The sequence below is a fragment of the Crocodylus siamensis genome, chromosome 8, assembly GCF_052110815.1.
Source record: "Crocodylus siamensis isolate JL-2025a chromosome 8, ASM5211081v1, whole genome shotgun sequence".
Classification (NCBI taxonomy): Eukaryota; Metazoa; Chordata; order Crocodylia; family Crocodylidae; genus Crocodylus; species Crocodylus siamensis.
The window spans coordinates 52,593,140-52,613,482 of record NC_143402.1 but is presented as its reverse complement, the minus strand read 5'-3'; the positions used below and the strand labels follow the sequence as shown (position 1 = coordinate 52,613,482).

Genomic DNA, 20,343 nt, shown 5'->3' with positions numbered 1-20,343 from the left:
GGTGCTAGACAGACCATCCCCTCCCTGCCCCCCCAGGCCAGAATGCTTGAGGGACAGATGCCCCCCTCCCCCACAGGGGCTGGGGACTGGACAGACCCCACCCCATTTTGATAAGTGAGGTGGGGGCTGGACAAACCCTACTGGTAAGGGTCCAGGCCTATGACAGTCATGGAGATGGTCCCTCCCAGCTGTTCTCTGTGCTGCAGGGGGGAGACCCTGAACCACCGCCCATTCTCCTGGCTTGTATCTTAGCTCTGGGGTCCTGGGGGAACGCCTGGGATTCCTATGTCAGGAGGGGGAAGAAAACAGGGGTGGGACCAAAGGAAGCTCCTCCGCCGTCCTTCCTGTGTCATTCTATCGCCCTCTGCCATCATCGTGCTAGTCACGTGTTGATCCCGCCGTGCACGCCCCCTGTGTCTGCGGCAGCTGTGGTACAATAAAGTTCTCGGAGGCAGCAGCGCTCGGATTGGTTCCAACGAGGACAGAAGTCAGGAAAGGAGGCAGCGGAGATCTCGCAACACAAGGTCTCACGAGATTTAGGCGAAATTGCAGCGTCTTAGGGCCCGCACTAATCTCGCGATTGGCTGCAGGCCTCGCGAGACTTTATTTTTGTTCCCGTCCCGCATGTACTGGTGGTAAGTTATCGCGATACATCTGTCATTTGTGTCCCTTATAGCGCACCGTAACTAGCAGTGGGCAGCCGTTAGAGGGGCAGGTATCCTTCCCGCCCCCCGCGGCTTTCTCGCAGTTCTCGCGTTACCCCTCTCCGCCTTCCCGATTCCCAAGACAATAGGCAGTGAGATCTCGTGAGATCCACCGCCAGTTCTCGCGGGACTTCTTCGCAAGAGTTGTGGAAGTGAGTTTTCGTCCCCAGCTCTTCCAGTATCGCGAGAAGTAGTCCCCCCCGTCGACACCCGTTTCCACCAACGCGAGGGACTCCCCCGGGCCTGAAGGCGCTTCACTCCTCTCCGGCCCTACATCGCGGTAAAATCTCACGGGATTTACTTTTCCTTCATGACAAATCTCACGAGAGTTCCGCCGTCGGGATGTATTCTCGCGATGTCTTTTGTCGGCTTTCCGGCCTTTTCCCCCGAGTCTCGCCTCTGGAACCCTACATTCGTTCCCGTAAGATCCAAGCGAACTCTCGCGGGATCTCACGAGCCGGGCTCCCCCGCCTGGTCGCCGTTTCCTGCCTCCGCGACCTTGGGCAGCTCTCACGAGAACTTGCCCTCCCTCTCTTTCCAGTCATCTCAGTCTCCCGAAATCTCGCCAAGAAGTGTTCGTCTTAGCTATCGCAAGATCTCCCTTCTCCGCCCCCTTTCCAATTTTTGCCGGATTTAGTCCCGCCCTCTCTTTACCGCCCACTTACTCTCGCGAGGTCTCTCAAGTCTGGTTTCCGCCTTTTCCCCGCCCATATCGAGCTCTCGCGAGACCCGCGCAGGGCTGAGGCTTGGGGCTGCTGTTAAGATGGCGGCGGCGGGAGGCGGCTGGGCCTGGCGCTGACCCTCCCCCCCATCCCTGTCCTACCCCGCCCCTCGCACCGGAGCGTTACCAGGTACCGGCGCTGCGGGGCCATCTCCCCCTTCGCAATTCCCACGGTCGCTATAGCAGCCTACGCTAGGGCCCGCCCCCCCCATGCGGGGTCCCTGCTCATTCCGTCTCCATAGCAACCAGGACCCCCTCCATCCTCCCTCTCCTGGGCCCTGGCCCCCAGTCCCCCTCTTTAATGGGCCCTGCTCCTCCTATGCCCCCATCTCTCCCAGAGCTGCCCCTGCTCCCCCACTCCCTTCTTCCCCCTCCCCCTGTGCTGGGCTCTCAACCTTTCACCCCTTCCTCCTTTCCCCCCCGTCCTGTGCTAGGCCCTGCCCCATCTCCTGTACTCTGCACCGATCACCCCGCCCCCACGGTGCCGGGCCGTGGCGCCCGCCCCCGCCCCCCCGTGCCGAGCCGTGGCACCCCCCCCCGTGCTGGGCCGTGGCGCCGGCCCCCCCCCCCCCCCGTGCTGGGCCGTGGCGCCCGCCGGCCCCCCCCCCCCCCCGTGCTGGGCCGTGGCGCCCGCCGGCCCCCCGCCCCCCCGTGCTGGGCCGTGGTGCCTGCCGGCCCCCCCCCCCCGTGCCGGGCCATGGCGCGCGCTTGCCTGCCCCCCTCCCCCCGCGTGCTGGGCCGCGTTGTCCACCCCCCTCCCCCCCGTGCTGGGCCGCGTTGTTCGCCCCCCCCCCCCCCCGTGCTGGGCCACGACCCCCTCCTTCAGCCCTCACCCCATTGGGCTATGCCTCATCTTCTCCAGCCCCACCCTTTTCTATCCCTCCCTGTGTTGGGCTGTGGCCCCCTTCTCTACCCCCCATGCTGGGCCCTGCTCTCACTCCTCCATCCCACCCTGTGCTGGGCCCTGTCCACTCCCTTTCCCCTTACGTGTCCTGGACCCTGTCCCTTCTCCATCCCATTTCCCCCCCTCAGTCCCCACCTTCAGTCCCCCATGCCGTGTCCTGCCCCCTCTCCCAATTGAGCCTGGCTCTTTTTTTCATCTAAGATCTCTTCTCCTCTACTAACACTACTGCACTGAGGTGCTAACCCCTCCCCCCACACTTTCCTGGGGACTTCATCCTCCAGCCCCTCCTGGGGGGTAGGGGGGTCTTGCTTTCTCTAGGATGATCTTTCTTTTCTAAAGCTCTTGGGGTTGTTTATTTCAGTATGAGGATTTCTTTAGGCTTCTAATCATCTTTTTTATCTTTAGCTAGCCTACAAGAGATCTGAACTAAGCCCATGATGCCCCCATGATGGGGTTCTCCTGCCCCAGCCCCCCTTCCCCCCTCACCATTGGGAGAGCTTCTGCTGGTTACTTTCCCCCCGCCATCCCTCAGAGACCAGCCCCCCTGGTTTGTCCTGTCCTGCGCGCCCCCCCAGTTTTGCAACGCCTCCCTCCCCCGGGTCCTGGAACACCCCCTTTTCCTCTACCTCCATGCCCTGCCATAACACCCTCCCTCACCCCCTTCTCCTCTCCTCCCCCAGCCTCTGTGACACTCCCTCTTCCCTCTTTCCTCTGTCCTCTCAGCCCTCAGATATGCCCCTTTTTCCTCCTGTCACCCTTCAGGTCCTGGAGATGTTTCTTTTTTGCCTCTGCCCACTTAGTCATGGGACACTCCTCTTCTCCCTCCCTTCCCCTTGGCTAGGGAAACACCATTTTTCTTTCTTGCTCCTCCTCCTAAGGTAATTTCTGCTTCTCCCTCCTGTCTTCCCCAGGTCCTGAGATACCCTCCTTTCCTCTTTTTTCCTTCCCTTTCCTCCAGATTTCAGGACACTACTCTTCTTCCTTCTCCACTCCCCAGGCCTTGGGAGGGAGTCTTGTTACTCCTGACAAGGAAGGGGTTATAGAGTGGTCCCTGTCCCAAGCTGGGACAGGCAGCCTATGGTGGGTGTTGGGGAGAGCTCCTGCCAAGTCATGGCAGCCAGGAACCACCCCGTCCCCCTCCCCAGATATACACTGGGGTGGGGTGGGGTGGAGAAATTTCAGTGATTGGGTGATTCCAGGAGCAGTGTGGGCAGAACTGGCTTGCACTGGGCTGAACCAGCCCCTCCTGGTCAGCACCAAGTCCCCTCTTTCCTTCGTTGGGGTGGAAATGGGGTCACCCTGATGTCAGGAGGATTTCTGGGGCACAGCCCTGAGTTCAGTGCCAGAGGGACTGGTGGGTACTGGGATTGATCTAGGAGCTGGGGAGAGAAGGGGTGACAAGGGGCAAATCTGGGTGGGGAAAGTGGCTGAAGGGCAGGGAGCAGGAAGTAAAGCAGCCAGTGGGGCTGGGAGAACAAGACAGGGAGCAGAAAGCAGAGCAGTGCATGGATGGGGCACTTAGAAAGCAAAGTAGCAGATTAGGAAGCACAGGGATGGGAGCTGAAAACAGAACTGTGGACAGGGCATAGGGAAGGGAATAGAGAACAGACCAGTGGAGGGGGCAGGGAGCACAAATCAGAGCAGCCAGTTGGGGCGGGAGCTCTCTTTCCTTCTTGACTGATATCTGCCATCAGCTGCTGTTCTTCCCCCACTTCTGCAGAGCTTTTCCTCTCAGCCCAAACCAGTCAAGTCCAGTGCTTGCACTCCCCCAGCCACAGAGCCCCCACAGATCCTCCAGATAACCTGCTTGGGTGGAGAGGGCATCTCTCCATACCCACACTTTTGTCTCTCAGGGAATCCCAGTCTCTCCCAGTTCTAGTTGGGGACTGGGAAGGGTCTTGCCACCATCTCCAAGGCCTCAGCCCTCAGTGCTCTCTTCTCCTGGGCCTGTGAGATTCTGGGGAGAGGGCTAAAACTACCCCCTCCCTAGTTTTAGGTCTCCCAGTTCCACCAGGGACCCAGCTCACTTCAGTGCCAGCCCCTAAGCCAAGGGACTGTCTCCAAATTCCCAGCCAACTTGTGACTTAGGGATTGTCTTTAAATGACAGCTTCTGTTGCTCTGTTCCCACCCAGGCCCCAAAGAAGTGCCACGCTAGTGCCTGGGGGTGTAACCCGGTTTGATGATGGATTGGCTGTGATCCCAGGTAGGGGGCACAGCATTGGTGTGGGGTGGCACCTGGTGACCGCAGCCTGGGCAGGAAGAAAGGGAGACGTTCCCTCTCAGGCCTAAGGTGCAAGGTGATCTATAAAGGCTGGAGGAGCTTTTGCTGGTACTTGGTGGGGGGTGGTCTCTGGGATGCATCTATGGGGGATAGGAATGCAGTGGTGGGATTTGGGGCTGAGACTGGATGCCCAGACTCCTGGGTTCCACACTTGGCTTGGGAAGGAACAGTGGTGTAGTGATTGCACTGGGGCTGGGATTGAGTACTCAAACTCCTGGGTTTTGTGCCTGATTGTGGGAGAGAATTATGGCATTTGGATATCTGGTTTCCTGGGTTCTGTCCCTAGCTCCAAGGGTACAGTGATTGGGTGCCTGGACTCCTGGATTCTGCATCTAGTTTTGGAAGCATAAGGGTGCAGTGATTGGATCTGGGATTGGAAGCCTGGACTCATGGGTTCTGTCTCAAGCTGTAGGCAGAGACAACCTGTGCAGGGCCCAGGGTAAATCAGTCTGTGCGGGGCCCTGCCCCCAGATGCAAGGAAGCTGGTGGCAGATTTGGTGGGGGTTGGGGGTGGGTGCTGAGCAGCCAGATGTGAAGCCAGCAGCAGTGCAGTGGCCACTCCACCCAGCTCCACGGGATCCCCACAAAGTGCAGAGCCCGGGGCAGTGGCCCCGATTTGCACACCCCTAGGGATGGCTCTAGCTCTAGGAGAGGACAGTGGTATGGTGACTGAATGCCCAGACTCCTGGGCTCTGTTGCCGGCTCTGGGAGTGTCTGGGGGTGTGGTGATCGGATCATGGGTTTGGATTGGATGCCTGGACTCCTGGGTTTTGTCCTCCAGCCTGGGGAGATGGGTAGGGATTTGGGCATGTTTGGGCTCCTGGGTTCTGTCACCAGCTCTTGGAGGCAACAAGAGTGTGTACTGATTGGCTGGCAGAACTTCTGAGTTCTTTCTCTGGTTCTAGGAGGAGATAGGAGCACGGTGATTGGATATAGGGCTAGAATTAGATGCCTATACTCCTGGGTTTCATCCCTGGATAGGGGGTTTTGGCAAGATGGGTTCTAGTGCAAACGAGTCTTCTAGTGCCCACGCATGATAATGCAGTCTGCAGGTTTCTTCATCTTGCCTTTGGGGGTGAAGTCAGTCTGTCTGTCTGGACTCTAAGCAGAGCCCCAGAAGCAGTTGCATTCTCTGTGAGTCTATATTTAGCAAGTTTTACCCTATTGCATAGTGGGAGAAAAAACAGACTGACTTGATTGCTTGCTCCTTCCCCAGGCTGAGATAAGAGGGAAGGGGAGCTGGATGCCTGGGTTCTTTCCCCAGTCCCCAGCTGAAGAGCCGGGCTGGGAGCTCCTGTTCCCAGTTGCTCCTTCCCCCAGTCTTGCAGGGCTGGATGCCAGGACACCTGGGTTCCATCCCAAGGCCTGGGGGAAGGGGATTGGGATGCAGGATTGAGTGGAGGCTAGGATTGGATGCCTAGGTTTGGTGTGTGGTACCCTTTTTTCCTAGGCCTGTCTCCCAGATGCCTGGGTTCTGCGCATGGTGTCCTCCTCTTCTGAGCTGTGTGGTCATGCCTATGTCCCATGTGCCTGAGTTCTTTGTGAATGGTGTCTTCACCCACCGGGTTCTGTATACTTGTGTCTGTCCCCCGAATCTCTGGGTTCTGTGTGAATGGTGTCTTCATCTACTGGGTTGTGTGTCCTATGTTTATGTTGTGGACACCTGGGTTCTGTGTGTGTTGTCCTGCTCTCCTGGGCTGTGTATGCCCATGCCTGTGTCCCAGGTGCTTGGGTTCTGTGTGAGCAGCCCCAGTCCCTCCCACCCATCTGCACCTTGTTCTGCCGGTTCTCCCCAGATTCTGGTGACTCAGTCCCACCTCCTTTCCCATCCTGGCACCCAGGAGTCCCTGGGGCATTGAGTGTGGAGGCAGTAGCCTGGACCACTCCCAGAGCTGGTCGTGAAACCCAGACTTCCAATCCCAGTCCCTTGCTTGATCTAGTTTCTGCAGCCCTATTCCCTTAGCTGGGTACAAAACTCTGGCATCAGGTTTTCCAATCGCAGTCTCCCTGTTTGATTCACTGGTTACACCCCTGTCCCTCCCCCCCAAACCTGGCCATGGAATCCAAGCATCCAGTCCCAGGTCACCTGCTAGATCTGATCACTGCACCCTAGCCCCCTCCCAGACCTGGGAATGAAACCCAAGTGTCCAGGCATCCAATCCCACCCTGCTGTCCTCTATCTAGTCACCACACCTAACTCTCCTCCCAGACCTGGGAACAGAACCCAAGCATCTGGGTGTCCAATCCCAGCCTCCCTCTCAAACCAGTTGCTGCACCTCACTCCCCTCTGAGAGCTAGGTATGGAGCCCAGGTGTCCAAGTATCCTATCCTGCTCCCCCTTGATCTAATCCTTGCACCCCACTTCCAGAGCCAGGAGTGGAATCCAGGTGTCCAGGCATCCAGTCCACACTCCTTATCCAACCATGCACCCCCAGTGCTCTTGGCTCCCCGCCCAGCTATTCCACACTAGAGATACTGGAGGGGGAAGGAGGGGTGCAAAGCTGTGATCCAGACTTCTGAGTTCTGCTTTCTGCTCTCAGCTCTCCCTTGCCTGCTTGGAAAACCCAAGCAGGTGAGGCCTGGGAGCAGGATGCAGGCATCTGGGACTGCCTTGCTTGAAAGGCTGCCTGCTCTGAGGAGCTGGTGAGCAAAGCCACCCCTTACCCAGACACCTGAGTTCTGCTTTTAGCTTAGCCCTTGTCTGCTCAGTTTGTTAGACCTTCAAGCATGTTTGTCCCAGATGTTATTTTTTGTGCATGTGTCCCAGATTCTTGGGTTCCGGGCATGTCTGGGGGGCACCTATCCTAGATGCCTGAGTCCTCTTTGTGCATGTATTTCATGTATGGGCATCTGTCTCAGACCCCTGGGTTCTCTTGTGCATGCACATGTGTCCCAGATGCCTGATTTCTGTGCATGTGAGGGCATCTGTCCTAGATGCCTGGATTCTTTTGTGTGTGCCTGTGTGTCTTGGATACTTAGGTCCTGCACATGCATGTGTGTCTGTCCCAGAAGCCTGGGTTCTGTGTGTGTGTGTACACGTGTCTGCCCTGGACACCTGGGTCCTCTTGTGCACTTCTCTGTACCCATGAGCACCTGCCCTGGATGTCTGGGTTCTCTGTGCCTGTACATGCAAGCATCTGTCCACTGTGTGGTCCGGATGTCTTGGTTTATGACGTGTGTGGATATCTGCCCTGGATACCTGATTCTCTCTTGTACTGGGTTCCACATGTGCATGGGCATCTGGCCCAGATGCTTGGGCTGTCTTGCATGTGTGCATTTGTGCTCTGGATGCCTGTGTTCTTTTTTCTGTGCTGGATGCTTGGGTTCCATACATGTGTGAACATCTGTCCCAAGCACTTGGGTTATGTGTGTATGTGTGCAAGCCTTGGATGCCTGGGTTCTGTGTGGGCAGGCATTTGGCCCAGACCTTGGGTTCTCTGCCACCTCTCAGCAGGAAGCCTCTTCATGCTGTCCATGACTAAGCAGTTGGGGGTGGGGCTTAAACCCATGGCTCTAAGATTGGGGGGGGGGCGGCAGCTTATAGGGGGAGGTCTCATAGTGGGGAGGACTCCTTCTGGTTCTGTTTTCCCTGTCCTTTCCCTTCCCACCTTATCCAGGCCCCTGTGTCCATCCTGGCTGACAGCAGAGTACCGATTGGTTAATGGAGGACTACTGCAGAAAGCACTGAGTCAGCACTTCCGGGTGGGGGTGCATCCACTGGGATGGGGGGGTTCCTACTCCCTCTAGCCTCTGCGGGGGGCCACTAGTGGCTCCCCTCATTGTCCCAGGCTGGGAGAAAAGCCAAGTGTTCTGGGTCCTAGCTCCAAACCACCAGGGCCTGTACTCCTTGTAGCACTGGGGTGGGGGTGGGGAAGAGAGTTGGGACTCCTAGTGCTGGGTGGGGGAAGGGAGCTGGGAGATTGGGGCTCCCAGCAACGGGTGGGTAGGGACTAAGGCTCCCTGTTTCTGGGTGAGGGCTGGAGCCTGGGCTTCCTGGTGCTGGGGGGGAAGTTGGGCTGCTGTCTCTTTGCTCATCAGGATTTGGGATGTTCTTCTCTGTCCCATGTTCCTGCTGTGTGGTGGGGGGTGGCAGCATGGCCTTCTGGGAATAGCCTCCTGGGCAGTAGCTATGGGTCCAGCCCTTTGCCCTCCAGCTTGGGGGGATGATCCTGCCCCCCAGCTCTGTCTGATGCTTTTGATGTTACAAAAGGGGAGGGGGGTTTGGTTTCCTGGGTTTCCTACTTCCCCCAATTCCTTCTGTCCTCACTCCCCCAAGGCAGGTGGGTCCTGCTGGCTTTCCTCCCCCTTTCAGCTTGACCCTTTGGAGAAGCTCCTTCCCCCCGCACCCAGGCTGCTGCTTCTGAGTAAAAGGGGAAGGGATACAGGTCTGCTGTATCCTGGTTCCCCCCTCCCAGGGCAGTTGGGTCAGTGTGGGGGGTGATCTGAAGTCAGATCTACTTGCCTCTACTGGACACAGAGACAAGGGGCCTGGGTGAGGCTGGGCCTGGCCTGCATTCTAGGAGTTAAGTGCTGTTGTGGTCCAAGTACTTAGTGGAGGGAAAACCCAGACATCTGGGCTCAGCAGCCCCACCAGAGCGAGAAGAGTACCCAGGTGTCTGGGCTCCTGGTTCCCCCTGCTCTAGTCTCCCAGCTTCCACTTCCTTCCCAGAGCAGAGAGAGAACCAAGGTATCTGGGCTCCCAGCCCCTTCCTGCATCTTGGCTGCAAATGCAGCAACTCCTGGGGGGAGGGGGTGAGACTGGATGCCTGGGTTCTCTGGGAGGGGTTAGAGGGTGAGAGCAGTGGGGCTGGGAGCCCAGATATATGAGTTCTCTCCTATGTCTTGGAAGGTGGGTAGAGCTGGGCAGTTGGAGTGGGGAGCCCAGGTGCTTGAGTTCTTTCCTTGCTCTGGGTGGGCTGTGGTGCAGGGGCCCAGATTCCTGGGTTCTCCATGGTTCAGCCCTATGTCTCTCTCTCCCTGCAGGGTCAAACAGTGGAATACAGCAAAGATGAAAGTAGACCGGACCAAGCTGAAGAAAACGCCCACTGAGGCGGTAAGAGTTGTCAGGCCATGCTACCAAGACAAGGAGGGGAGGGGTGGGAGCTGTTTCCCTTAGAGGACCCAGGAGTTCCCCATCTGCAGCCCCTTGCTCTAAAACTGCTAGGCCCCCACTCCTCTCCTGCAGCTGGGGATGTGGAACCCAGGCAACTGGGCTCCATATTTTCTCTGCTGTTACCCCCACAGACCTTATTCCCCTCCCACAATGGTGCTGGAACCCAGGTGTCTGGGCTCCCTGCTCTCACACTCCAGATTGCCCTCTCAGAGCAAGTCTGGAACCCAGACATCCAGGCTTCTTATCTCATCTGCTGTGTTCATGCAGACTTCACTCTCTTCCCACAGTGGGATTGGAAGCCAGGTGTCTGGACCCCTTGCTGTCATCTCCTAGATCCCCTCCTCCCAGGTTGCAGGCATCTCAGTGCTGCTTCCCCTTAGCTGCTGTGATCTGTTTTTAGCATGGGGTGTTGTGGGGGTAGGGGGGTTGGTGTCCCTGGTCACATCCTGCCCTGGCAAGACAGACCAGGGTAGAGGGAATTCTCCCAAACTGATTCCTCTCTTCTTTTCCCTTGCAGCCTGCTGACTGCAGGGCCCTGATTGACAAGCTCAAGGGCTGCACTGATGAGCAGCTGCTGTTGGAGCTGCAACAGATCAAGACATGGAACATTGGCAAGGTGAGGGCTTCTTGGGGCTGGGAGGGTTGGGGAAGATTTTTTATGGGAGTGAGGGAGCTAGCCAGGCATGGGAATTGGGCAGGGGGGCTTTGTGGAGCATGGGGGAAAGTGGGGCAGAGGAGGACTGGGGCACTGGCAGGCATGGAGAGATGCTAGGGTTATGGGGGCTGAGAGAGGGAGAGGGGCTGGGGAGGCCTGTGAAGGACAAGGAGGTGGGGAAGGGCTGGGGGGTAAGGGGAAATGGTGATCTTTTTAGTGGCAGGGAGGGAAGATGGGCTGGGGAGAGCCACTGATGGGAAATAGGGAGAGGTATGGGAGCAGGGAAGGGGCTTAGTTGGGGGGCCAACTAAGCCCAATCAGATTTGGGGAGCACTGGGGCAGGCACTCATCTCCATGGGGTCCTGGTTTGGTTTGGGGAGGGGGTGTTGCTGGGGCATGGTGCTGGCTTTGTGGGGTCTTGGCTGGGTTTGGGAGGGTTCTGGCTGTGAATGTCCCTGCCGGGTTTGGGGCAACAGGACTGGGGCAAGGGTTTGTTTTGGGGTTATCAGCTGAACTTGGGAAACACCCTGGGGTGGGGGGACTGGCTCTGGGGCACACGTGTAAACTGCTCCATGCTCTCCGGTAGTGTGAGTTGTACCATTGGGTGGAGCTGCTGGACCGCTTTGATGGGCTGCTGGCTGAGGCGGGCCAGGCCGTGGAGGGCATGAGCTGGCTGCTGGTGTGTGATCGCCCCGAGCGTGCCCCCCTCAAGGCCCTACTGCTGGCCGTGCTCAACTTCACTGCCCTTCTCATCGAGTACAGCTTTTCTCGGCACCTCTATAGTTCCATCGAGGTATGGGGTAGCAGGAGACTCTGCTTTATGGAATACAGCTTTTCCATTCAGTCCTGACTCTCAGGCCCCAACCCCCCAGGGTGGGGAATGGCAGTGCCCCAAGCAGCAATTTGCAGGCTGGAATTCTGACTGCTTGCAAGGGAAAAGCCATGGCTTCCTGTGTTTTTCTGTTTTAAAGGAGAAACCATTTTTAAAGCTTGTTTGCAACCATTTCATATATTTTTGCAACTTGCGGGTTGAGAAACACAGCTGTACAGCTCCAAGATGCAACGGAGTTAAGGGGAAGTTATGAGGGTATGACGCGTAACAGAACCTTTGTTCAGAGTGCTGCTCTTGGCATCTGTACAGCTCCAGTGGGGTGTGGAGGTTCTGGAGGGATGCAGGCAAACAACAAAGTTCATCTCGTTCTGGCACTTCTAAATTTCCACTAGGGTATGGGGGGTAGGGGACCAGGCAACAAGATCCCTGCTCACGGAGTACAGTTTTTCTCGACATTTGTACAGCTGCATTTAGGTATAAGGGGTTCCAGGCTGGGGAGCAGCAGAATTCTTTGATCATGGGGTACAGCTTTTTTCTAGCATTTCTACAGCTCCATCAAGGTATGGAGGGACTCGGGATGGCTGGTGGGGTGGGGTGGGATCTATTGGGTTAGAACAAGGAGTTAGTACAGGGAGGGTTTAGGAAGCTTGGATACCTGTTTTCTCTCCCATTTCAGGGAGGGAAGTGGGATATAGCTGGTTAGAACAAGGGAGACTGAGAAGTCTGGGTGCCTGGGTTCTCTCCCAGTTCAGGCAGAGGAGTAGAATCTAACGAGAAACCAGGGGTGTGGGAAGCCTGGATGCCTGAGTTCTCTCCCCTTTGGGTAGGGAAACAGGGACAGCCCTGGACCCTGGGTTCCTGGTGTCTTCTCACATCCCAGCCTGTCCTCCCCTCCACAGCATCTGACAACACTGCTGGCTTCATCAGACATGCAAGTGGTGCTGGCTGTGCTGAACCTGCTATATGTGTTCAGCAAGCGCTCCAACTACATCACGCGCCTGAGCTCCGACAAACGCACGCCCCTGCTGGCCCGCCTCCAGCACCTGGCTGAGGTATGGAGCTCCCCTGCCCTCCCAGTGCCTGTTCAGACCCAGCCAATTGCACACTGCACCCCCCAGCAGAAATCTCCCCAGGACTTCCCCCTCTTTTTCCCCCAAGGGCTGCTTATCTGGATGCCAGATAAAGCCCAACACCTGCCCCTTGCCTCCGTTTACCCAGTGGCATGAGAGGCTTCCCAGGGGGACCCAGTTTGAGGGGAGTAGATGGATTGGAGGGCAGCTGGGGGGTAGGGGATGGGAGTAGGGTGGGGGGTTAGGATGCTAGGAGGAGTAGGGGGCAGCTTGAGGGGTGCTGGAGGGGTCATGAGGCAATGTGAAGGCTTGGGGGCAAGCAGTGGGGGATTTGGGAGCAAGTGGGGGGGATGCTGGAGGAGGACTTGGGGGTTGCTGGGGAGGGTCCCATGTTCTCCCTCCCCCACACTTCCTGTCTCTTTCACAGAGCTGGGGGGGCAAGGAAAACGGCTTTGGTCTGGCCGAGTGCTGCCGGGACTTGCAGATGATGGTGAGTCTGGGGGGCGGGGGGTGAGGCCATGTGCCTGGGGGTTGGTGTTCAGCCTTTTGAGCAGAGCTACAGCCTTCAGTGAGGAGCAGGGCTCTCCAGGCTGAGGGGAGGGGGGCACTTTCTCCTGGGAGCTGGGTTGGTCTCTTGGGAGAAGGGCAGGGGGAGTTGTTGGGAGGCAGGGGGGTATCTGCGCAGCCTGAGCCTGTCCCTCGCTCTTTCAGAAGTACCCGCCTAGTGCCACAACACTGCATTTTGAGTTCTATGCTGAGCCAGGAGCTGAGGTCAAAGTGGATAAGAGGGTGAGGTTCCTGTTGGGGGGCGCAGCTGGGGGCATCGGGAAAGACTAGTGCAAGGGGTCAGTACCCATATGCATTTTCAGGGTGTGGAGGAAACCAATATAGACCAGGCAGGAAGAAACCAAAATGGATGGGGAGGAGGTGCAACACATGGACTATGTACTGGGGGTGGGGCTTGTATATACCAGGTATGGGGGAAGAGCTACATGGACCAGGTGCAGGGAGGCTTATATAACTTTGCAAGGCGAGACCTTCTGGATACCTGGGTTCTTACTGACTGAGTGGGGCAGGGAACTCTTGTATGGCCTTGTTCTCTCCTGGGGTGGCCAAGACCAACCTGGAAGGGCCATATATGGACCAGCTCAGGGCAGGGGGAGGGTTGAGAGGGTGGCAGAGCCTCTCTGAACTGGTCTGCACTGGGGAGAGGCTAAGGGGGGGGGCGGGTGGTTTAATGATTGGCCCAGCCCCTCACCTCCTGCCTGGCCCTCTTCCCATTGCAGGTATCTAGTAACACGCTACATTACATCCACATTGAACAGCTTGATAAGGTAGGGGGGGGCAGGTGGGCACTGAGGGCAGTGGAGGGGGCAGGAGGCACCAAGGGTGCATGGGGGGGGCAAGTGGGGGTCTTGGCCCCAGGCAGCCCGCCCCCAGGTTCCTGATCTACACCCCCCCCCTCCTGCTAGATCTCGGAGAGCCCCTCAGAAATCATGGAGTCCCTCACCAAGATGTACAGCATTCCCAAGGACAAGCAGGTGCACCCAAACACTGGTGTTCTGGGCTGGGCTGGGCAGAACTGGTGTAGTGGGGCAGCCTGAATGCTGGGTTTTGGAGGGGGTGAGAGCCCAGGTGGTGGGGCATTCTCTCAGCTCTGAGAGAGTCTGGGGAAGGGCTGGGAACTTTTATGCTTGATTTCTATTCAAGCTTTGAGAGGGGAGTAGGGTCTGGTGGGACTGAGTAAGGGGGTGGGCTGGGAGCCCAGCCACCTGGATTCCATGCCTAGTGCTAAGGTAATGGGATTGTCAGAGGCAGCTGGGACACCTGGGTTCTCAGGTCGGGGGGTGGGAGGACAATGCAGTAGGGGAGCTGGGAATCTAGACACCTGGGTTCCACACCCAATTTTTAGTGGGGAGCAGGTTTGCTGCGAAGAGTTGAGAAGTCCAGACATCTGGGTTTCACATCCAACTCTGGCTCTGCCCCGAACCTCCCCAGATGCTGCTGTTCACTCACATCCGCCTGGCCCACAGCTTCTCCAACCACAAGAAGCGGCTGCAAGCCGTGCAGGCCCGGCTCCATGCCATCTCCATCCTTGGTGAGGCCCCACCCCTGTGGGGCAGGTGTTCTGGCCTCTTCCCACTGGGGCTCGAATGGAGGGGTGGTCTCTGGTTCACTGGGTGGGGCAGTAACTGGATGGGGGCTGGTTACTGGGGGGGCTGGATTCACTGTTTTGTGTAGGCTGGATATATGGATGAGAGCAGGGCTGGACTTTTTTTGGTTCTTTTGAGGGCTGGAGACTAGTTCCTTTGGTTCTGGTGTGGGCTGGGTCCTCTGGTTCTGGTAGAACTGGTAGGGGGGCAGTGCTGGTTTTGGAGGGGGCTGGGTACCTGGTTGAGGAAAGTTTGGCTTACTTATTCTTTGGAGGGCAGGGGGCTCTTTTCAGCTGCCCTGGTTTGGGGGCCTGGGGGGTATTTGGTCCTTCCTGACTGCACTCCCCCTTCCCCCCAGTATACTCAAATGCCCTGCAGGAGTCAGCCAACAGCATCCTGTACAACGGGCTCATTGAGGAGCTGGTGGACGTGCTGCAGATCACTGACAAGCAGCTCATGGTGCGAGTGGGGCTTGGTCCTGGCAGGGGAAGACCAAGGGGGTCTGACTACTGGGGGGAGGGAGGGTGGCAAGGCACAAGCCATGGTGGGGATTTGGGTTTTCATGGCCCTCAGGACACCTGAATTATCTGAGCTATTGGCCATGCCTCAGTTTCCCTTGCCTGATTATAGGCCTGCCAGAGGGAGCTGGGCAGCCTGGATGTCTTGGTTCCTCTGCCTGGTGTCAGGAGAGGAACAGAGGCACCCAAATGCCTGGGTTCTCTTCCTGATGCTGGGGTTGTGGGCTTTCCAGAGAAAGCTGGTTGACCCAGATATCTGGGTCCTTGCCTGGGGCTAGTCTCAGCCAGGTTCTGACTCCCTACAACACCCCTTCCCCCGCCAATGCCTCCAGGACATCAAGGCAGCCTCTTTGCGGACGCTGACGTCCATTGTGCACCTAGAGCGAACACCCAAGCTGAGCAGTATCATTGACTGCACAGGCACTGCATCTTACCATGGCTTTCTGCCCGTGCTTGTACGCACCTGCATCCAGGCCATGATTGGTATGTGGGGTGTGGGGGAGGCATCCTGGGCTCCTCCTTGCATGGGGTGGGTTCTGGGAGTGTGTACTCCAGGTCTGCTTTTCACTAAAGGGGTTGAGGTCAGTATGCTGGGGTTCCCTCTGTTGCAGGGGGCAGGGCCCACATGCCAGGATTTCCTCAGTGCTGAGCAGAGGGTGGGCCTGGACATTGGGCTTCCCTCTTGGCAGGGGCAAGGTCCAGATACTGGGGTTCCCTCTTTCCTGGGGGTCACGGAGCAGGAGGGGGAGCCAAAGACCTGACTGCCAGGGTTCCCTCCTTACTGGGAGACACAGAGTTGGGTTAAGAGGAAGGCTAGAGGCCTGGAAGCCCCAGATTTCTTTTCAGTGGTGGGGACAGAGCAAGGGGGCTGTGGGGGGGCGGTCCTGGACATCTGGGTCCCCTTCTCTATGGGGTGGGAAACAGACTATAGACCCAGATGCCAGGGTTTCCTCTGCATTGGGTAGGGGGCCTGGATGCCAGAATTCTCTGCTGGAGGGGTGGGAGCCAGACACCCGTGTTCCTTCCCAGTCCTAGAAAGAAATGGAAACAGGGTCAGAGTGGGGTGCTTGGGATCCAGAACGTGTGGGCTCTTTTTTCACTTTGGGGTGGAGAATGGGGCTGAGTGGTTGAAGAGTGGGTTGGGGGGAGAAACTAGGGTCCTAGATGCCTGGGTTTTTCCCCCTGCCTTAGAGAAATAGGGATTGGGTGAAAGCAGGGGGGTGCTGGGAACCAGGACATCTAGGGTTCTTTTCCTGCTTTTGGGGAAGGAATTGGGGCTTAGTGGTTAAAGCAGGTGGGGAGAAAAGGGACCTGGCTGCCTGGGTTCTCTCCATTTCAGCTGGAGGTGATCACAGTGGGTTTCTCTGGGATGGGAGGGGGAGGTGCAGTCATAGCTGCCCCCCCCCGTACTGTGTTGAACCCCTTCCTCCCTGCAGATCCCTCAATGGAGCCATACCCACACCAGTTTGCCACAGCGCTCTTCTCCTTCCTCTACCACCTGGCCAGCTATGATGCTGGTGGTGAGGCCCTCGTCTCCTGTGGCATGATGGAGGCCTTGCTCAAGGTGGGGACGCAGAGCCATCTCTGGGCTGTATTATACTTAGCGATTTCTTAGCTGATCTTCCCCAGAGCTGGGCGCATCTATGCCTTCCCTGGGCAGCACTATGCTCAGCCATTTCTGCCTGCCACTGCCAAGCTGGGTGCATATTGGCCTTCCTCTGGTGCCGTTACACTTGCCCTTTCCCAGCTGCCCCTCCCCAGAGTTGACTGCATTTCATCCTTTGGTGTTATACTCAGCTGTTCCCCAGCTGCTCAGCCCCGGAACTGGCTGCATCTCTCATTTCTCTAAGCAGTGTTGTAGTCTCCCTCTGTATCCCCCCACACAGTTGGGCACATCTCAGCCTTCCCTTGGTGTTATACGCATCTGGTCCCTAGCTGCCCTGTCCCAGAACTGACTGTACGTTGGCCTAGCTCTGATGCCAGTATATTCACTGCACCCCAGAGCTGAGCATATCTCAACCCTCAGCCATTCCCCAGCTGCCCTTCCCCAAACATGGCTGCATCAGGGGTTCCCAAGTAACCTATGAAAGTGGGGGAGTGAGCCCTGGGACTCATAGCTGGGGAATAGGCCAGGGAAGGGTCCCAGACCCCCCTCCCCTGTTCCCTTGGTAACCCAGTAATGCCCCCCGCCGCCCCACCCCCCCAGGTGATTAAATTCCTAGGGGATGAACAAGACCAGATCACCTTTGTGACCCGGGCTGTGCGTGTTGTGGATCTCATCACCAACCTGGACATGGCAGCCTTCCAGTCGCACAGCGGGCTGTCTATCTTCATCTACCGCCTGGAGGTACTGCTCCCAGCCCCACCTTCCACCTGGCACCACCCCTCAATCCTGCTCACCTATCCCCTCTCACCCTCTCTTTTTACTCCAACCCTTTCCTACCCTACCCCCTAGCATGAGGTGGATCTGTGTCGCCGGGAGTGCCCCTTCGTCATTAAGCCAAAGATCCAGCGTCCGGCTGCTGCTGTCTTGCCTGAAGGCGAGGACATGGAGACCGATATGGAGGGTGAGCAGGGTGCAGCAGCCCTGGGGAGGGATGGGGGAAGGGCAGCTGAGTATATTGGTGTCAATGGGACTACTTCTGGAGGTGGGAAGGAGAGCAGAACAGCTACATTGATGCAGCTAGCTTTTGGGAGTGGGGGGCAGACAGTATTGGTATTGCAACCACTTCAGGGGAAAACAGCCAAGTATGATAACATCATCAATGCAGCTGCCTCTGGGGTGGGGGAGGAATGGGGTGGGCAGTTGAGTGTATTGGCATTGTGGCTATTTCTAGGGAGGAGAGCAGCCAAGTATAATAGTTTAATTGGTGCAGCCAGATTCTGGGGGAGATGGGACAGGTGTCTGACTATCAGCTTGGGTGTGGCTAGCTTGGAAGGAGAGCTGGGGAAGAGGGCAGCACAGATGGCTATGTACAGGCATGGATGAGCCACTTCTTGGGGGGCGGGGGGGAGCAGGTAGCTGAGTGGATTGGCATTGATGGGGTGAGGCAGGCAGCTGAATATATTGACATTGATTCGGACAGTTCTGCAGGAGGAAGAGGAGCAGAGTGTATATGGTGAGCTTTAGGGGTGAGGCAGGTGGCTGAGTGTATGAGCACTGATGCAGCTAGCTCTGGGGTGGGAGCAGGGGAAGATTGGCTGAGTATAGCAGCATAGTTGGGAGGTGGGGAGCATGGAGGGAAGTAACAGGAGGTCCATGGCCTTGATATAGTCAGCTTGGTGGTGAGGCAGGGAAAGAAAAGCCCCTCTGCTCTCGCCCTCAGCCTCCACTCCCCTCCCAGAGAACCCAGAAGTCCCCCTGCTAACCCTCTCCCTTGCCCACCTCCTCTCTTTTTCTCCCCACAGTGTCGGACATGGCAATGGAAAGTAGTCCGGGCCCCTCCACCTCCAGTGAGCCTCAGGCAGAGACCCCAGCAGCTGCTCCAGAGCCCACAGTTCCCAGTATTGTGGCTCCTGGGCCCAACATCGCCCCCACACTGTCCCCTCGCTCTGGTATGGGGCAGCTGTGGGGCTGGAAGGGAGGACTTAGGGTGTCTTGGCAAGCTGGGGGTTCTTGTGGGGATGGAGTGGTTTTCAGGTTGGACAGGGCTGTGGGGACCTGGGCTTGCCTCTGGGAGCTTTGGAGCAGGGTTAGGGGGTTCCTTGGGCTCTGGGGTAGGGGATCAGGGCTGTGGGGCAGGGTGGTGGGGCTGACTGGGGCTGGGGGCTGCTGGTGACCCACATGTCCTCCTCCCCCCCCCCCAAATTCAGGGGCCCAGTGCATCCCTCAGCGGGCTGCGCTGCTCAAGTCCATGCTGAACTTCCTGAAGAAGGCCATCCAGGACCCTGCCTTCTCCGATGGCATCCGTCATGGTCAGCAGGCGCATTTGGGGATCCAGGGGTGGGCACAAGGGAAGTGTTGGTTGCTGCTGTCGCTTTACATTGATTTGGGAGTCCTGGTTTCTTCCAGCATCCCTTGTTCTGAGACACTAGACCCCAACTCTCTTCCCAGAGAATGCAGGTGTCTGGGTTCCCAGCCCTGTTCTGACCCACCAGATGGGAGAGATCCCAGGCATTCTGCCTCCTGGGTCCCATCCACCTTCCTAAACCAGGGGTGGAACCCATGTATCCTGGTTCCCAACCTCTTCCCCCTACCCCCACTCCCTTTCTCTGAGCTGCTTTCCCCCTCACTTCGATGGTGTGGCAAGAACCCAGGTGTCTGGGCTCCAGACCCTGCTCTCTCTTGAGGTGAGAGAGAGGATCCAAGTGTCTGGGTCACAGTTCCTGGCTCTGCTCTGACCCACCAGACCCTGCTCTTTGAGCTGGGAGAGAACCCAGGTGTCCTGCTTCTGGCCTTCCTTCCTCTCCAAAGCAGGGGTGGAACCCAGGCATCCTGATTACCAGCACCCTGCCACCCCTTCCTCAAAGTCTCACACACCTTGGAGCAGAGCCAGGCATCTGGTCTGTGTCTGACTGCTCCCATCCTCCTCCTCTTCCCGCCCCCCCACAGTGATGGATGGGTCCCTGCCCACGTCGCTCAAGCACATCATCAGCAACGCGGAGTATTATGGGCCCTCGCTCTTCCTGCTGGGTGAGGCCTAGGAGGGAGCTGGAATGCTGGAACCCTGTGGGGGAGCCAGCAGGGGACAGGGAGCCCAGAAAGGATGGACTTAAGGGAGGGTGTGGGGGGGCTGTTGTGGAGACATTGGAGGGATTCTGAGGAGAGCTGGAAATTAGAGGCATCAGAGCAAGGATTGCCTGGAGGAACTGGGGCAGGATGGTTGGCACCCCAAGGGCTATGAAGAGGATGGACCTGGGAGGGGCTGCGGGGAGGGCAGGCAGAGGTGTGGGGGGAGGACTGGACTTAGAGGGGTGGGGAGCTGGGAGAGGCAGGAGAAGGTGGGGTTGAGACCCCAGGGGTTCTGGAGAAGACTGGACTTAATGGGGTGGGGGGGTGGAGGCAACAGGGAGGTTGAGATCCTAAGGGCTCTGGAGAATATGAGGTTGGGGGAGGCAGGGAACCTGGGGGGGCTGCAGGGGACAGGGACCATCAGGGCTTTGGAAAAGATGGGGGGGAGGGGAGGGGCAGGGACCTCAGGAGCCTGGTGGGGGCTGCTGGCAATTGCCTCACCTGGCAACTGGTTCTGGGGGGTTGAGGCTTTTTGTTGGCAATGCAGCCAGCACAGGCTCTGATGGGTTTCCCCCCCTCCCCCAGCAACGGAGGTGGTGACAGTGTTTGTGTTCCAAGAACCCTCGCTGCTATCGTCGCTGCAGGACAACGGGCTCACCGACGTCATGCTGCATGCTCTGCTTATCAAGGATGTGGGTGTCCCCTGCCACCAACCCTCA

General features: G+C 57.8%; 1 protein-coding gene across 7 annotated transcripts in view; it reads left to right on the top strand.

Moving 5' to 3' along the window:
* The first annotated feature begins 44 nt into the window (after positions 1 to 44).
* Positions 45 to 20,343, top strand: part of HUWE1 (HECT, UBA and WWE domain containing E3 ubiquitin protein ligase 1) — a 78,999-nt gene continuing 58,700 nt past the window's right edge. For 3 of the 7 annotated variants that reach the window (XM_090060664.1, XM_090060658.1, XM_090060659.1), the window contains exons 1-18: positions 9,595 to 9,664; positions 10,242 to 10,340; positions 10,966 to 11,172; positions 12,111 to 12,263; positions 12,709 to 12,771; positions 12,993 to 13,070; positions 13,568 to 13,615; positions 13,754 to 13,822; positions 14,280 to 14,379; positions 14,793 to 14,893; positions 15,285 to 15,435; positions 16,389 to 16,516; positions 17,159 to 17,299; positions 17,408 to 17,519; positions 18,361 to 18,507; positions 18,766 to 18,867; positions 19,505 to 19,585; positions 20,210 to 20,316. In XM_090060664.1, the coding sequence (XP_089916790.1) occupies positions 9,620 to 9,664; positions 10,242 to 10,340; positions 10,966 to 11,172; positions 12,111 to 12,263; positions 12,709 to 12,771; positions 12,993 to 13,070; positions 13,568 to 13,615; positions 13,754 to 13,822; positions 14,280 to 14,379; positions 14,793 to 14,893; positions 15,285 to 15,435; positions 16,389 to 16,516; positions 17,159 to 17,299; positions 17,408 to 17,519; positions 18,361 to 18,507; positions 18,766 to 18,867; positions 19,505 to 19,585; positions 20,210 to 20,316 (1,932 nt within the window). In that variant the 5' untranslated portion in view covers positions 9,595 to 9,619. Of the gene's footprint in view, positions 985 to 1,440; positions 1,556 to 4,462; positions 4,534 to 9,594; positions 9,665 to 10,241; positions 10,341 to 10,965; positions 11,173 to 12,110; positions 12,264 to 12,708; positions 12,772 to 12,992; positions 13,071 to 13,567; positions 13,616 to 13,753; positions 13,823 to 14,279; positions 14,380 to 14,792; positions 14,894 to 15,284; positions 15,436 to 16,388; positions 16,517 to 17,158; positions 17,300 to 17,407; positions 17,520 to 18,360; positions 18,508 to 18,765; positions 18,868 to 19,504; positions 19,586 to 20,209; positions 20,317 to 20,343 lie in introns of those variants that run through there. The other 4 variants (XM_090060662.1, XM_090060660.1, XM_090060663.1 and 1 more) reach the window with 4 other exon arrangements.